The sequence below is a fragment of the Pleurodeles waltl genome, chromosome 6, assembly GCF_031143425.1.
Source record: "Pleurodeles waltl isolate 20211129_DDA chromosome 6, aPleWal1.hap1.20221129, whole genome shotgun sequence".
Taxonomy (NCBI): domain Eukaryota; kingdom Metazoa; phylum Chordata; class Amphibia; order Caudata; family Salamandridae; genus Pleurodeles; species Pleurodeles waltl.
Genome location: NC_090445.1, coordinates 1,666,347,339 through 1,666,365,509, shown reverse-complemented (window position 1 = coordinate 1,666,365,509; position 18,171 = coordinate 1,666,347,339). Strand labels below are relative to the sequence as shown.

Below are 18,171 nucleotides of genomic sequence, written 5' to 3'. Positions count from 1 at the left end.
CAATACTGGTAACAAAAGATCTGTTTTCACACTACTTTACTTAGTAAACAGCAAGACGACTCCTGGTAAGTTCAGAAAAATAAGTTGACTAAGAGTGTAATTTGTATGAGTTGCTTGCCATTTCTGCTTTCATGAACAAAGTTAAACTAAATTAAGGTTGTTTAACTGTAGTCTACCACCTGAATACCTTGGTAAGAGTCTACTATTCATTTACAACTATGAGTTTGTTCGACAACACATCCAATGTATTATAAAATCCAATTCCAGATATATTCAAGCATGCAAAAGCCCGCCTTCTGGTCATTAGTGTTTACTGCCACCCATATTGGATAAATTGTAGACTTAAGAGTTGTGTAGGAGTTTGCGCAAAACTCCTCGAAGCTGATCACATTTCGAAAAACCACAAACTGCTAAATGTATATGAAGAATTTTGCTTCACATGTGTTCGAGGAAACGGTAATGATAACTGGTAACGTGACCAGCTGAAGGAATAGCATAAAGATTCAGTTAGATTTATGACGCTACCATTTGCTTACATTTTGTCTCAACATTCTACTTTGCATTTTTAAGAGACAAATAACCTACTTGTCCCATGAGTTGCTCTCTATGAAATCTATGTTTCTAAGGCGATGTACAACTTAAATAGGAGATTCCGGGACCTTTCCAACCATCTTAAATACATGAAGCGCCCACGTCTTGAAGGCACAAGTTTCTGCATTCTGATGCAGGCGATAACTGGACCAGAGATTCACGCGTGCCTACCAGAAGATTAACAAGCAATGCAACTCTAGGGTGGGAGGCAGCTCCATTAAGATGACCATTCTGGGGCAGCGACAACTACAGGTAGTTAGATAATTCACTGATTGTTCTCTTCCTGAACCCAGTCAGTTTAAAAAGAATGTCAGACCAGGGAAACGGGCAATACAACCCAAACAAGTGTTGTATCATATCCTGAGGAAACTTCCCGTCATCTTTGCAATTAGGACCAAAACAGTGCTGTATACATAATGTGTGGTACCAAGTCTTTCGCACACCTCCAAAATAGGTGCACCTTTTCAACACAACACCATTATGGCTTTACCTCAAACACGATGAACCTTCTGCCACAGGCTGCATTTCTTTACTTGAATAAGTCATTCCAGTGGTGTGATCGGTGTAAAACTCAACTAGTTCAAGAGCACCAAGGTCAATTCAAACCTATTGCAAACATTCTCAGGTTAGTGAAAATCTTGAACAGGCACGGAAGATGCAAATTAGGGCGTAAACAGGTAAATCGTTAAAAGTTATCCTAAAACAATATGCTCTTCATACGATTAAACGGATTACTGTGAAATTTAGTCTGTTAATTTCACATCAATGGGCTGAACGTTAAACAGTCAGTAGGTCTTGGGACAAAACTGCACCCAACATGTAATACATTTTAGGGGGCCTGACTTTTGAAGGATTATTCCTGGCTAGAAGCCATTTTAAGATGGGAAAGTCTAGAGTGTGTTAATCCATTAGACATGCCACTGTAAATCAGACTATTAAATTGTCCAACAACACAAAGAAAGAAAGTGACAAGACAAGTTAGCTAAGAACCACAGAATTAGAAACATGAAGCATGTTCACAATTGAAAGTACATCTCTACATTAAAGCATCATTTCCATTAAGAACCTCGGTTTCTATCACTAAATCTACAATATATCCAAAGGATGAAAACTGCATCAACCTCCGCACGATCACATTATGCTAATACTAGGCAGGGCTGCTGCCTTTGGAGATATCAACAGCGTTTCATCTGCTCAAGATGCTCGAGTGCGTGTGATTGATAAAGGGGGCTCCAGGAGTTTCAGTGTCTATCAAAGTCACCATAACATGATGTCCCTCTTATAAAAGCGTATTCAAAAGAAGCTTGCCTTAAAAATACAACACTCATGGGCGGGGGAGGGGGAGCAGTTGTGTTAAAGCTTTTCAGGCACCCAGCTCTGGATTATTTTTCTTATTCAATTTATATGGCACTTTTGAGAACTAATCTGACTTGGATGCCCCAAAGATAATAAAATGAAAAGTTAAAAGTAGTTGACAATAGTCAAAATATTCGGTTTACAGAACAAAAAGGTTTTATGACATTTATGAAACTGAATCAACCACAAACAAATCTATTACAAAGCCGGGTACTGAACAAAAAACCTCCTTTGAACAGTTTTCCCCTGCTACCAGGGATGCATACAAGACCTGTATAACGTATTCATTGCTATGAACAGCACCTACTTCGAGCAGTATAAATTTGGATATAATAAATTGTGATTTGTTACTACTAACATAACTATGCTAGCAAAGAATGTACAACAAGTACATTCGGCTACCAGTCCATTACCTGAGTCACAGTAGTTCAAGTACTCTGACGAGCACCCCCTTCCTTTGTCACAAAGAACTTGGAACAGGAACAAGGTGGCACAGTCTGGGTTACATTTTTTTACGCCTTTTCCAATCAGGGGGTGAGGATCCACTATCTAAGGCTTTGGAACCAGCTTTGGTTGGTTTGATTTCAAATGCTTTTTCTCACCGGCTTTCTGCAAGGCGATAGCTCTCACAATAGACCGCAATGATGCTGGCTCCAAGGAGTATCCAATAAAAGACACAATGAAGTGTGCGATCTCTGTACCCGGCTGTCATCAGCCTTCTTGAAACAGTAATTAAGGACAGACAAACGGCAGGCCCTGTCTAGAAACAGTCTCACCTTGAATAAAAGAAACTGCTGCCCCTTCCTCTCACCATCTATCAAATTAAAATGCTCAGGAAATCTAGCAGCCAATAGCTAACAAGGGCCACCTTAACATTTCTATGGGTAGCCCTGTCTCCATCCTCCCTCACTTCAGTGTCATCAACGGGGGAGGGGGGAATGGAGGGGGCGGAGACTAATCCCATTCAATTTGCTTTTCACAAAGATGGTAAAGGCAGCTCCCTTCCGGACTCCCTCATCTGACAGACGGGTATACTTGGAACACACGACTTTAGCACAATTAGGTTAGTAGTGTATTAAAACTCTATGCATTACCTTAGAAAAGAAGCTCGAAAGAATTGTAAAACACTTTTCAGATTGTTTCGCTTTAAAAAGGTCTCATTCACCACAATATTTTGATCTTAATCCAAGAATACAAACAGATTACTACCTTTGTGTGAAAACACCAGAGAAGTTGGGGGACTGGACAGATCAGGCATTTTAAAGTGAGAAATCACACTGAGACTAGCAACAGCATATATCAGTCTTAAACCAACTGATTTTTATTACATGATCCCGCATCCAGTAAGTGATCAGTTTAAGGAACACCCGAAACAGTCTCAAATGTGTACTATAACTTGCTTGCTAGCAAATAAATATGCATTGCATCACTAATATATAATAATGTAGTAGGCGCAATTATCAACACTGCGGAAAGCTCTCAGATGCACCTTTTTGTAAAAATAAAATTAGCACTTGGATAAAAGCTTAACAGTCTATATTGTGAAGCTGGAGAAAGGGCACATAAGACAGCAATTATTAAAAATAAATAAAACCAACCAAAAAAACAAAAAAAAAAACAAAAAAAATACGACCCCAGATGTAAATAGCATAATTATGGAAGTGAAAACCACTATCTAAAAGGCACAAGGTGAGCTAGTCATTTAAAACAGGTAGGCCGATATTCAGCCACCGTGTGAATTATCTGTTTTGAGATGCACATTAAAATTGCATCGTACTGTGAAGATTTGGGGGTGAAACTATGGAATGATGGATGTTTGCACGTCTTTTTAATCAAGGAAGTAGAGTTAGTTCTGGCCAAATAATCCAGGGTGATTTTCAAATAATAACTGATGAAGAACACCATTACCTGAAAACTTCTGATCTGGCGACGGGAAAGTTTGATGTTGCGGGTCCTCAGGAAACACTCTACACTGTATTTTGTAATATGGTGATCTAGGTCGGTAGAGCAACAACTCTGTTTGCTGTATCAATTGCCTTTTTTTTTTTTTTAAAGAAAACGTTTTGAAACCTTTTATTAAACGACTTGCAACACATGCTTATAAAACAAGCATTAACAAACAAGCACTGACAAACAAACAGGTCTCGCCCTACTTTACCAATATTTTTTAGCCAAGCTGCATTGCGTCCCTGATACTGTGCACCATGGCTGAAGATGGGTCGAGAGGCCATGGCAGAGGGAGTGCAGTGTGCAACTGTGGACATGTGGGGGGTGGATTGGAAGCAACACAAGAAGTTGGTTGCAGTTGCGCCAAAAGCCTGCAAACAGTCTATAGTCCCCATGAATATCTGTGGAACACATGACAATGAGAAGGATTAACAATGGTATAGTCGCTACAAACATCTTACCCTTGTTTTTACACTCCTGAAAATTTCTAATGCACCAACTTTGTACCCATCTGGGATACCCACTTCAACATAAGCCATTTTATTATCAATGTAATCCTGCTCTGCTGTTAATGATTTTGGATAGCAGCTGCCCGGTGTGCAAGTTCCAGAGTAAAGTTTCAAAAGGGACCAACTGCTTAATCAAAGGCTGAGCTAACAAATGTTTCCCCTACGTCAAACCTACAGGCTATTCTCCAAAGTGGCATTAAAATCTATCCAGAGGCTGTGTGTGATTTCATACAAAAACAATTTAATAGAATACCATTACTGAGAAACCATTTCATCAAAGGTTTGATTGAAAATTCTCAGGATTAACAGCACTAACCATTTCATAGAAACCACTTAATAGAATGTCTCTCAAAATTAGCTTCAACGTACTGACAAACATTTTGTCAAAGATTATTTTAATCCTTTAGGTTAGCTGACATAATTTCAAATTTATATCTTCTACATTGTCCAACAATTACTGTGGAAGCTTAAAAAAAAATAGAGAGGAAAAAAAGAAATATATATATATATATATATATATATATATATATATAATAAATAAAATAAAATCGCTGAAACCTCACCACCCAAGCACGCCATCCACTTCACCCACCAAAAAAATTCCCCCATACCTTTACCTAACCCCTAAACTCCAGTGATCTCTGAATCCTAAAACTCCACCCATTCCTGAACCCTTTAAAACCCTTTCTATCCCTAAACTCTACCTACCTCAACGTAAAACCCACTCGCTACTCCTTCACTCCACCCATTCCTGAATCCTAAAAACCCCTTTCTATGCCAAAACCGCATCCATTCCTGAACCCTTAAAATCCTACAACCCTAAAAGGTACACTCATCCCTGAACCCAAAAAGAAAATCCTAACCACTCCTGAAAACCACCCATTCATGACCCCTAAAACTCATCACTCCTAATCTCTATCATCCCGGACCCTAGAAACCCTTTCTACATATAAACTGCATCAATCGCTGAACCACTAAAACACTGAAACTTAAAAATACCTCATCACCCTGACCTCTAACCATGCCTGATCACAAAAAAAAAAAATATTAATATCTCAGCACCTCTAAACTCTACCCATCCTGAATCCTAAAAACCCATCATTGTCCATAAACATCACTACTCCCTAAACCTTAAAGAGAAAAAAAATATATTCCTAATCTTCAACCAAGTGCGTAAAAAACCACGCACTTGGTTAAAGAGTAGGAATATTTTTTTCCTTAAAATTATCTTTACTTTAAAATGTTTCCTTTGATTTTCAATTTATTTTTATTTCCTTAAAATTGGTTTTCCATTATTTGGTTTCCTCCAATGTGGTTTCTCAGTTTTCTTTTTTCCATGAATTCACATGCATCACTATCCAGAGCCTAGGCTCAGTGTCCTTCAATCATTCAATAATTATTTGAAACAAGGACGTCTTCAAGAATCAAACAGTATTGTAAGGATCTGCTAATCCTCGGATTCATTTTCTCCTCTAACATCTTCCTGAGGATCCAAAGCGCTTACAACCTCTCTTCGTCATTGTAAAACAATATCCACCAAAACCGTAGAAGATCGGCCCATAACCTGCAAAGGAGATCCAACAGGGAGAGGGAACCTCGCCATGTCCATGCAATTTAAGAAACTCTAGATATTTTACTTCCTTTATTTACTAAATCTATAAGGGACTTTTTAAACATAGGACAACCAGTTCCTGCTCAGATAAGTGGACAGCTTTCAATTAGCTTTGAGTATTAAAAAAAAACAGACAGCTTGGGAACACTTCCAATTCAAGTATTACACCCAGGATGGTTATGTCCAAATTTATGCATCATGATCACCACATTATTAGCTGACAGGCTAGTTTTTGTTCATTTAAATTGAAATTGTCCACTTGGTTCTACTTGAGCTACTTCACAGATAACTAGCTGTAGAATTTAGTGTCCTTGCATTCTAAATTTAAATCTACATGTTGACATTTGTTAAGAACAGCTACCTCTCCAGTACTTCCCTTCACGATTCCAGTTTACTGAGACCCCTCTTTCACACAATTCTTCAGCTACTGCAAGTTACAGACATCCTAATTTCACTTCAAACTGCATATCCAAAGCTATGTACTGGAGCAAAGATGTCCTAAAGTTGACAATGCCCACGGTACTATATTCGGAGCCGCTGTCCACACCCTCTACTCATTTGTTCAAATTACCACCAGTTACTTCAATCTGAAAACGTACCTCGGGATCATGGCAACATACCCAGATTACAAGCTTACAGAAGCAACAAACAAAATAAATCCTTGACATCTCCCTCCAAAACATACATTTCTTTAAACAACCATGTAATCCGTTATGGTCAATACCTATCTCGGAATCCCTTCAGGTGAAGAGACCCATTCAGGCTAAAGGCAGTTTAACTAGGTCAAAAGTTCCCTTTCCCAGAAATGCGTCATTTAGTGCATCATTCCCACACAGAAAGTCTGCCCTACCTTCTGAAACTTTAGGGAACAATGCCTGCTGCAGCAATCTGGGACATTCTTTCTTTGATCAGCTATTTGTTATTCCACCTGCTAATCCTCCTGGGTGCCAGTAAAAGTTCAGCCCTATGTTTTCATAGTTTTGATTGCATTTTAATAATACCATACAACCAGAATTGGAGAGTAGAGTAGTGTTTTCCAATGGCGTATATTGACAAAAGTAGCAATAGGAGTCGTGTACAGATGTACAAATCTATTCAATCAGCTAGTAATAACTCAACTACCGGGAAATCCCCAGAAATTCTGTGTCAACCCTTAACCAAGTCCTAGCACCCTGGTTACATCAGTCTAATCTCGCTGCACCACTTCCCCATGTCCGGCTGTCCCTCCATGAAGACCAAGCTTTTTCCCATTGCTTCAGACATCCTCACCTTTTATATACTAGCTTCCCTTTGTCACATACGAGTCCATTCCCACCATCCATTCAGCTGTGTTAGGGACTCATATACTATACCCCATTAGATTGCATCAGTTGCAAAGTGTAGAGGGTCAATATACGCTGGGGCAGATCTAGATATCCTCAGTCCCCCGCCCCCAGAATGGTCAAACAGGGAAGTTCTGAGGGGATAGTTACACAGTCAACACCATTTCAGCCTCCAGGGCAAAGAACGGATTGGTATTCACCTTGTCCAAAAGTGGTTTGACTCTCAGCCAACATCATAGTGTGCGCACACAGCTCTCTTTCCTATCTGCTGCATCAAATGCAAGTTGCCTCAGTGACCACAACTATAGTCTATTGAAGTGTACTCAATGTAAGATTTTAACCTGTATTGGCCTGAGAACAAACTGTACTGGCAACTCACACAGATATGTACTGCTTCATCCCAACTTTTGTCTTCAATCAGATCCAAAATGTAATTTCCCTATCACATTTTGTGAAGTGCCTTGTATATTACACACAAGAGTGCTTTATATTTTTGGGATTGCCTCAACGGTTAGTTTGTCCATCAGTCCCAGAGTTCAAGCGAGGTATGATCCTATACATCACACCATCACGATTATACCTACATGGGCGTATTTCATGAAGAGATACTGACAGCGTTCAGTCCCTGCCAGATCAAATTCAATACCCTCCTCGTCAAAAGTTACCAACTTAGTTCTCTCTATTAAATGCTCCACCCTAGAAATTCACATTAATTTTCACTACTTGTATCACCTTAATACTGCAACTTCACTGAATCTGTCCCAAGTACACAAGGAATTTCTCTGACAAGCTTCTTTCTTCATCCCATCAGCTTGCCTCCCATATCTTTCCTCTTCTTTGTTATAACTATTTTCTTAGGAGATGTTTTACTCCCTTTCCACTGCTTGTGAGGAACCAGGCAACCTCAGCTTTTGCTTAGGTGGATATCATTGGGGCATCTCACAAGCCAATTTGGTTACCAGTGCTGTGAGGTTGAACCATGCCAGACAGTGGCAGCACAAAGGAAAAACAACAGTACATCTCATGGCCCTACTTCTGGTGTTACCCATGTGCTGAAAGGCTTGTGTTTCATGAAACTCCTTCAACCCAGACCCAGCACATCACTCGGGAGAAGAACCCCTCCAAGCAAACCAATATTATTAGCACTTAGCAGAGTGCAGTCAAGTTGGGCTCACTCTCACCAAACTCTTTACAGACTGCCCGCTTGACACTCGACTTCACAGGTCAGATGTCCCCTGGTTTTCTGTGACATACCAATCCCTCTACATACAAGGATCATCAAGCTGGACTCAAGGCTACATATTAATGAAAAATCTCAGTACAGTATAGCCAACATTTTCAATTATCTTTCATGTAGGCCCTTCTCTACCTCTTTCCTCATAGATTACTTCCAATACGTCTAATGCAGCAAAGGTTCATGTGGGCATGAACGTTATTCAACATTGCCCCACGAGGATAGTCAAGTATAGATTCACCTTGATGTACACCAATACAGAAGGTACATTTGAATGCACTGAAAGTGTTACTTGTGAAGAACGCTCTTGCCATATATTTAACCTCCTGGTGTAGGTCTTTTCAGTTTGCAGAGTCCTTGTTGGAATCAAGATTCAAGGCAACCAATTCCAGATACTAAAAGCCTATAAGACAAACGCTATCTTTGAAATCAGGTTCTTAAAGAGCAATTAAAACTGTCAAAAGAAGGAGGTTTGCAGATCGGAAAATAACTTTCAGCAGGGTCCACATTTTAGCATTTGGGATGCAAAGCAGTCTTACTTCACATTTTGGTAACTCAACATAAATACCATACAGTGAGATCAAACTACAACGTGAACTTTATATCCTCAGGTGAAATATAAATACATTCTTTAAAGAACTTGGGATAAATTGATCAGTAATGGCAGGTCTGCACTAACGTACACATTTGCAGGTTTTTGACCAAGCCAGGAGCTCATTCATCTTCACCAGATGTATTGTAGACAGTGGGCAGCATGAACAACAAATAAAAGGATTTTAGTCTTGAAAGAATTTAATTTCAAAAGGTTTAAATCCATCCAGGCCTGGGTGGGGAGTATGAAGCTGGTGAACTAAAATTAGCTGTAACCTGAAACTAAATATCAGCTATGATGTGTCTGTCCCCCAGAGTAAAATATTAAAAAGATGACTGTAAAAGGAAACTATGGACTATTACGAAATAGGTGACATACTATGGGATAATTTCTATAGCTTTTACCTGTTTAGCCCACATTGTTTATTATCTAGTTATAACAGATCAGCCAACAGGAAAGGGTTTTGTGAGAAGTGTGGTGGGACAGGGGCTCAAGTATTGTTAGCTATAAAGAAACAGAAAGTTTACTAATGTGAGAAATGACCCTACAAGTTCTGTTTCGGCATGAGAAAGAAACCTGAATAAAATATGTATTTGGTAAGAAAAAAATACCAAGGGTTCATATCTAACTTGAAATTGGTTGAGATATGCATAAAAAGCCTGAAGAGCAGATGGCAAACATGGCTAAAGAGTCTTCAATGTGTTCGTCAAACAGACAAAAGGTGATGGGAGGATGTATGCAATACCTCTAACCACTGGCAATCGCTCAGGGTAGCATTCCAACCAATGGTTCTTTGGTCCACCATGCCACCTCAGATTCGACCAAGCCATATGCAAATCAGTCTTGATCCCGCTACAATAGGACCAGCCCAGCTCCAACTGGCAAGTCAGGTCGTCTCCAACCACCAGTACCCAAAGACCAGTTTCGCTCTGATTAGGCCTCTTCAGCTGAGTGTAGCTTGGTTTCAGTGGCACTCTGAGCAAGGGACCCAAATTAGCCACTTACAGTGTTACATCACACACACAACATAAGTCCTGTGCTCACTGTGCCACTTGAATCAAGCAACACCTGACTGACGAGCCACAATCAGGACAAAAACAATGTTGAGTTGCTTCCGTTTCAGTTAAGGGAGTCTGGGCTTGATTGTTCTTATTGGGAAGGGTCAAGACTGATTTGCATCTGGCGGAGTCAAAACAGAGGCAAAAGAACGATAAGCAAAAATGTGTTTTCCTAAATATGCGTGCAAACTGGTCGAATACAATTACAATGAAAAAAAAATTATAACCAAATAAACGTTAAACTGATCAATCCAGCAAAAGTGAATTGAAATCAGTCTAGCGTTTACATTTATATCCATCTCAAAATGCACTTGTTTTAGAAAGATATTTTTTTCCATCTCTCACAGATTTCCTTGAATACTCACTAGTGTCTCTCACTTGTGTTTCACCAACTGAAAACCGTACTGATGTTGTTGTGGTTGCTGTACTTGTCAAAAGACTAATCTAAAGCTGAATTACGCCATCCTCTGCCAAACCAACAATTGGCATTAATTCAAAATACAAAACCTCACTCACATGCAATGGCATACATCCGTCTCAAAGACTGCTAACTGGAATCTCGACACAAACCAACCCTCCACTTCATCTCACAAGAACGTCAAGTATCAATATGCTAAGCAACATGCAGCCTGCTGGCTCTGGTCAAGATGTCCGAGAAGTAAACATGTCTTTATTTTCATCAGTGGAAATAGTAAATTAGAATAAATTAATCAGTAGGATATGGCGACTCTGCAGCTTTAGTGATAACAGCACAAACTGACAGCTTGTAAACGGCTTGGTCAATCTACTATTAAATACGACTGGTGAAGCAATAACAAGGGCCGCAGCTGCTCAGGCAGAAAATACTTTTTGTAAGTTATAATTTACACACAGTGCTCTTCCCTTCTCTACGTCGATTTAAAACTAAGTATTTTACAATAGGCATGTATGTATGCACTATATTGACGTGCAGCAAAATAAGGCATATTTCACATGTACAAATAGCTAACGCCTCTGTTGCTCTTATAGTAAAGACATTATAGTTGACATATAGCAAAAGTGATGGTCTGATTTTGACATGCATCTGGTGCAGGTCTTCGAGTATGCTCCGCCTGCAGCAATACCCAGCTTCAACTAGCTATGTCATACACTAGAATGCTCATGAAGCAATAACTTTGAGCTGTAGTTGATTTATTAAATTACTTACAGAAGCCAATGTAGGTAAGCAGGTTCTACGCCATGTGAAAAAATAACCAAGACTTGGGGACCAATGTAGTGAATGTTGTAGGATTTAACTCAACTGTAACAATAACTGCAGCCATTGCTGCTGACGCCAAAAAATGCAAGTAATTTAGATGGCTGCAAATCACATATCACAATAACAAAGCCCTCCGGTGGCAATGTAGGATTTTCTTCCATCCATTCCACAGGTTATAAGCCACCTTTACCAACAAATGAAAGTCTGATGACCATGCAATAATTTCATAGGCTATAATAAATCCTTAACAATAAACGAGGTCAATGCTACCAAATCAACAATTTGGTAAGGCAGAATGAAAATTGCTTACAATACTCATTGGTTTGATATATTTGAATTCACCCATAGCAAAACTAGACATTTTCTGTTCATGCATTAACAATATTTTATCATTGACATCTTGGAAGAGGAAAGTAAGGCCTCTCTTGTTCATTCAATGATTCCACAAATGTTGCTGCTCATGCAGTAACTTCACAAATTATAATTTATGCCTTGCAATAAGAGCGTGCGCTGCCCATGCAGCCAAGATATTTTGTGCACTGTAATTCATATGTAGCAATAACCGAAGTCTGAGCAAGTATTATTGTAGATTAATCATTCATACGTAGTGTTATGCCCTCATGGTGCAAAATTTCACGATGCACAGCAAATATTTCGAAGCAGGGGATATTTATAAGACATTACATAACCAGTGGTTAGACTCAGTCATCCCCAAGGGACATCAGGCAATTGTCTACTAAAATCTTGCCCTCACATATGCAAGGATTTCGAAGTGAAGAACCACCAATGCAATTGCAATCAAAAGGGGGAAAAAAAGTCTAGAACAAAGACGGTTTTGCGGAGAGTGCTTACCAAGTCCATAGGCTTTTGCGCAGATCCACTGCAAATTTGCGGCAATTTTTGCCCTGAAAGAATCATACAACTCCAAGGGGACAATCTCCACTGCACATTCAGCCAAAGAATCCATGTTTCTTCTCGTAGTCTCACCGGAAGCACACATGTCCACGTCCACCATCTAAAAGGAAAGCAATTAACAGATCAGCTCGGATGCATTGTCCTGAAACACCGCTACACCCAGCATGCAGCTTGAGCTCTAACAAAGGCCCTGGTATATTTTGTTCTACATCACCATATTTCAGAAAGGTTGTGCAAAGGTTACACGTCGATATCTGCCACAACACTGTGGCCTACATTCGAAGTTAAAAACGTGGCCCACCACATAAAGAGGGAGATTAAAAAAAACGTGTCAGCTATTAAACCCGACAGCGCACCTGCCTCGCCTTTAATCCCTTTCAAGGAAGGGAATCAGGGCTGCAAGATCTGCCAGTGTGTGTTCAGCATCGTGTGAAATGAGATCAGGAACGCGCAGCGCACCAAAAACATCCTCCGACTGACAGAGAAAGGGCGGCTCGGCTGCACCGCCCACTGTGGCTGTTCAAGGGCCATAAATCTGCCGCTTTACGGCCCGGCCGCAGCAGCTTTGTGCGTACACTGATGCTTTGCAGTGGCAAATACTGTTTTGTGTCGATAATCGTATTCATTCTTGTGCCAATTATCACCCCCCCCTATATAAAAAGCGCCTACAACAAAAATGCGTTCAATAAATGCAAGTATCTCTATGCTACTGCTCCCATAATGAAGACATCACAGTTATCAAGCGAAGGGTGGGTGGGGGCAGTGCAAACACCGACCAAGGATGCCGCCAGGGGCTTCCCCACATGCGGTGCAGGGATAATATGAATTAGTCGAAAAATGGGCTGCCTCCATGAAGGGTCGGGGGAGACCGCGGGAGTGAATAGCCATCTGAAAATACCATACTGCTCTTTAATGTATGGCAAACTCGTACAGAGCACAAGTCTGCGCGCACCTCCACTGGGGGACCCTGGCCTGTATGAAGAGGGAAAGCTGGCCGTCATCTTAAGGGGACGTCTACAGGAACCCTTTGCTTCCAAACAATGCTACCCTTTCTTGGGTACCGCCCATCCTTGGATACTGAGCTAGTGAAATAGCGGAAATGAACAGAAACCAAGGCGTCCGCTGTGAATGTGCGCAGCCCATGTTTCACCTATAGCAATTGGCAAGTCGATAAACCTAGGAGGGCCACCTCACGCAGGGGACCACGGGCAAAGGAGGTAGGTTTTCTAAGTGTACTCGGGACCTGGAAGGCACAGATGCAAACCAGTCATAGCCTCTGATAAGAGGCACACCGCAATTGGGAACTGGTCATCCTTGCTGTAAAGCACTATATGGTCTAGGTGCATGTCAGCAGACTAGAGTTTCTTCTGATGTACTTCAGGGTATCTCTGGGCAACAGAGACCTGGACTGGTCATACATGGTGTTCACATAGCACAGGGCATAGGCAGTAGTGACGTGGACTGGTCACACATCCCCTGCATGCTGTGCTAGATCTGAGCACTATATGATCTAGGGTGCATGCATACCAGTGGACAAAACTTTCTGTTAATGTATTACAGAGTATCTATGGATAACAGAGGCCCGGACTGGTCATACATGGTGTTCACAGCACAGGGCCTGGACAGTAATGACGTGGACTGCCCCCACATACTCTGCAAGGAGTACAAGATCTGAGGTCCACTGATGTGGGCTGGTCACACATACTGCACATGCGCTATAGCGTCTGAGCAATTCAGACATGAAACGGTCATACATAATGCTCATACACATCAGGGCCCGGGCATTACTGACATGGACTCATCATAGGTACAGCTCATGGACCACTGGGTCTGGGCAGTACTGACGTGCATTAGTGATACATACTGCTCATTCCCTACTGGCTCTGGACAGCCGTGGACAGGTGACACACACACACCCTTTAAGCTCCACAGGGTCTGGGCAGTACAGACGTGGAATGATCTTCGATAAACTCATGGACCACTGGGTATGAGCAATATTGACAACAACTGGTCACACATACACCACTGGATCTGGGCAGAACTTATGTGGAATGGTTATACATACTGCATTTACAGCTCAATGTTTGGGTAATACTCACGTGGAATGGTCATACATAATACTGATGTACTTTATGGTCTTCCGTTCCAAAGGTAGAATGGTCATATATATTACTGATGCAATTCAGGGTCAGGACAGCACAGTCCTGAACTGGTCACATACACTCCTCGTGCACCACTAGGTCGGAGAGGTACTGACGTGGAATTGTTTCATATGGATTGTGAACGGTAGCCTGGTCCTATATACTATGCATGCAGACCACAGTCTGAAAAAAGCGGGTGTGATAAGGTCTCATACTTCACATATCTTAAAAGGTCTACATAGTGCAAACATGGACTGGCCAAACATACCTCAAATATCCTACATTGTCTTAGCAGTACAGACCCATTGCTCATGTATGCAAATGGCTGAGAAGCATAGATGTAAACAGGCAACTCACACTGTTAATCTCATAAAGGTTTGGTGAAGTTTAATGATGACGAGACGAGCACAATACACATGAAGGCACATGGGCAACACCAACATGAACAAATCATACAGTACACTCATATACTACTGCTCCTGAGAAGCAGACGTGACCGATTAATGCATACTATGCATGCATTAGATGGGATGGGCAGCTTAGCTGTGAACCAGTCACATTTGAACATGCACTGACACCATATAGAGGACCCAGTCATGCATTACAGCATCTGTGCAAGAGTACAGTACACATAGCCCATGTGCTAAGGACTGCTGTGGGTGCCTTTTCGATCTTAATGTAAGACATCCTGGAATGTCTACTACATTACGATTGGTCATCTACCAGCTTCTGTCATCCTACTTAAAATGGTAAGGTAAACACTATAAAAATAATGAACTCTTAGGGGGTGGGGGTTAAATTTGTAGAAAGCAACGTGACGGGGTTCTTACAGTAGAATAAGTTGCAGCTAAGTAAAAAAAGGTGATGGCCTTTCAAATAATTCGTCACTTAACATTATTAAGAGGCATTTCTATGGTCAAGTTAAATATAGCTCTAAAGTGAGGGCTAAGACCAAACTTATCTGGATGGATAGAGCCAGAACGGCTAGTACCCAGGTCAAACCTTCTCCCCAGGACCTAAACTACACCAAGACACCCTTAATGACCTAATAAATGCTACCAATGTAGGTCGTCGTTAGCCCCACCAACTTAGGCACTTTAACCCATTGGTATCATACATATATAGACCCAATGAAGGGCCTTTTGACCCCACCACTTAAGTATCCCAGTATACCGTAGACACAAAAATTCTCCAAAGGCTTTTTCTGGGGCATCTTGTTTGTAGCTCTGTTGTTTACTTCTACAAACTATGATATTTTCAGCCAATGAATTCGGCCGAGGTAAGTAAGATATCAACTGCCAGAATACATTCGCCTGTCACAATATATTAGAGGCTTGAATCATGGTGTCCTAGTCACTTAAAAGAATGCAATCACCTTATATTGATCGTACCCATCTCAGCCAATGCCGGACTTCCAACCCTAAAGCAGCCGTGATGGCACCTACGTGCAGCTTAATGACTGCCTCCACTTACCTGGACCTTCAGCTCCTTACAGAATTAATACCACCACTAATTGAGGAACTTATTCCCTTTAACCACTTAAGTTGTTTTGTACTAATGGCGACCCCCATTGGGTGTGCTATCGCCTTTAGCTATTACCTAGGGCCAGTAAATGCAGCAGTGCTGGGCCACTACCTGCCTTCTCAGACTTTATCCTACGTGTAATGTTCCCAAATGATATGCATTACATCCTCTACCTATTCATTACAGCCCCACTTCCTTACGGGATTGACAATAAACCCCCAAAATAATGGCTTTGTCATTCATCCTAGCCCAATGCCAGCTATGACGTTGCTTAAAGAAGATCCTTTCCCACAGGCCAGGGATCAATAACCTCGAGCAGTAAACCATCAATACAAGACGGGAGAACCAGCCAAACCCACCTTTCAAGGCTCCTCCTGCAGCAGGGAGGCAGAAGAGATCCAAAATATAAATAAATAGGCAAGGTCAGGTTTGGGGCGTCTTACACGGGGTGGTGGGGAGGAGGGCGTCGTTGCGCTTCTCTTCCCCGGTGTCCTCCTCCTCCTCTCCGCCGCCGGGGCCTACATGACACCCGGGCACGGAACGCGATCCCAGGTCGGAAAAACAACACCCGTACCAGGGAAAAAAATAAATAAACAAAAGAGAAAAAAATAAATAAGCTGTCAGCAAAATGCAATCCACCAGGCGTCCTGATCAGTCGCGGGTCCCGGTGAATGAATGGCGGCCCCCGGCCGCTCTCGGGCTCCCGGGCCGGCGGCGCGTCAGCGCGGCATGGCTCCGGCGCGAGGCCGGGGATGCGGGCGCGGCCTGTGCGGCCGCCGGTCTCTGCGGGCGGTGCGTCTCGCGCGAGGCCCCCGGTTTCGTGCGTGCGCGCGCGCCCCTGCCTCCTCCTGCTGCTGCCGCCGCTGGTGGTGGTGGCTGCTGCCAGTCCGTTGGAGGCGGGGAAGGAAGGGAGGGAGCGGGCCCGAAGTGCGCAGGCGCGGCCTGTGCTCTGAGGAGAGACTCCCGGGGCAACTGTCAACTCGAACCGGGCCCGGAGGCGGGGAGCGGAGCCGGGTGCGAGCGGGGCCGGGAAATACACACGGGAAGGCCGGCGAGTAAACACAGCACGTTGTGAAATTACCTTGTCACGCGCGTCACCAGAACTACAGTATATAAAAGGGGAGAGCCGTTCAATTTTAGGACAATAACAAAAAACTCTTAACTGTAGGTCGCTCATTACCTTAATGGACTATCACTCACTCACTATCTCACTCCTAAGCAGTACCATGGGAGTTATCTCTCTTCCCGCCACAAAAAAACACAACACACACGTTGGATGTTGCAAATGATGTCATACACCATTGTCAGCAATGTGCTGCAACTGCCTACCTGAGTTCTCACAATTCTCAAATTTCAGAGAATAAAATTGTGATGAGGGAGTATCAATTAGCATCATTGATCACGTTACAGGAAGTGACACCGCCTGACTTTTCAACCAGTGGCATCGCAGGCAGGGAAATTACCGGAAGTAACGCGACAGCAGGTATTCTTGCCAGAGGTGCATTCAACTTTCACTAGTTTTGACACGTTTACATATTTTCTTCTCAGTGGTTATCAATGCTAATTATGTGATACGCTTAAAAAATCACGAGGCGGTGTAACGTGATATCTGTCAGTGCTTTTGCAATGCAACGCACAACAAAATAAATTAAATAAGATTAACATTAACCCTGTTTTTTTGCATTAATGAATAACAAGCCAGAGCTCTCGATAAGCTCTCCAATCAGATACAACAATGAAGAAAGTTTCCAGTAACGATGGTCACTAGAATGGCACAAAAAAGATGGTCATGCTTACATTGCTTCAGCTACTCAATAACCATCCAATATAACCAACAATATTTTTAACACACTCCAATCGATGTTGACCCAATTAATCTGGGCTGCCATGCAGCCCAGAGTGAATTGGACCACCATGATCCTGTCATACCAAGAAGGTGGAAGTATACCAGGCCGTATACTTTATTAAAATGTTGTGCAAGCGCAGTTTGTATATTATTGGTGTAGCACCTTCCCAAGCCTGGGTGCTAGCCAATGACTATGCCACACACAGATTTGTGGATTACACGTCTTTTTTTCTCTGCATGCAACCGCAACTCTACTTTCTAAACCTGAATTCACTTCATCATGTTCT

General features: G+C 42.0%; 1 protein-coding gene across 2 annotated transcripts in view; it reads right to left on the bottom strand.

The window, feature by feature from the left end:
* Nucleotides 1-16,943, bottom strand: part of CAMSAP1 (calmodulin regulated spectrin associated protein 1) — a 342,698-nt gene extending 325,755 nt beyond the window's left edge. The window contains exons 1-2 of one of the 2 annotated variants that reach the window (XM_069241639.1): nt 16,398-16,943; nt 12,311-12,473 (exon numbers count right to left, since the gene is read on the bottom strand). In XM_069241639.1, the coding sequence (XP_069097740.1) occupies nt 12,311-12,473 (163 nt within the window). In that variant the 5' untranslated portion in view covers nt 16,398-16,943. The remainder of the gene's footprint in view (nt 1-12,310; nt 12,474-16,397) is intronic. The other variant, XM_069241640.1, reaches the window with a different exon arrangement.
* Between the last annotated feature and the right edge of the window lie 1,228 nt (nt 16,944-18,171).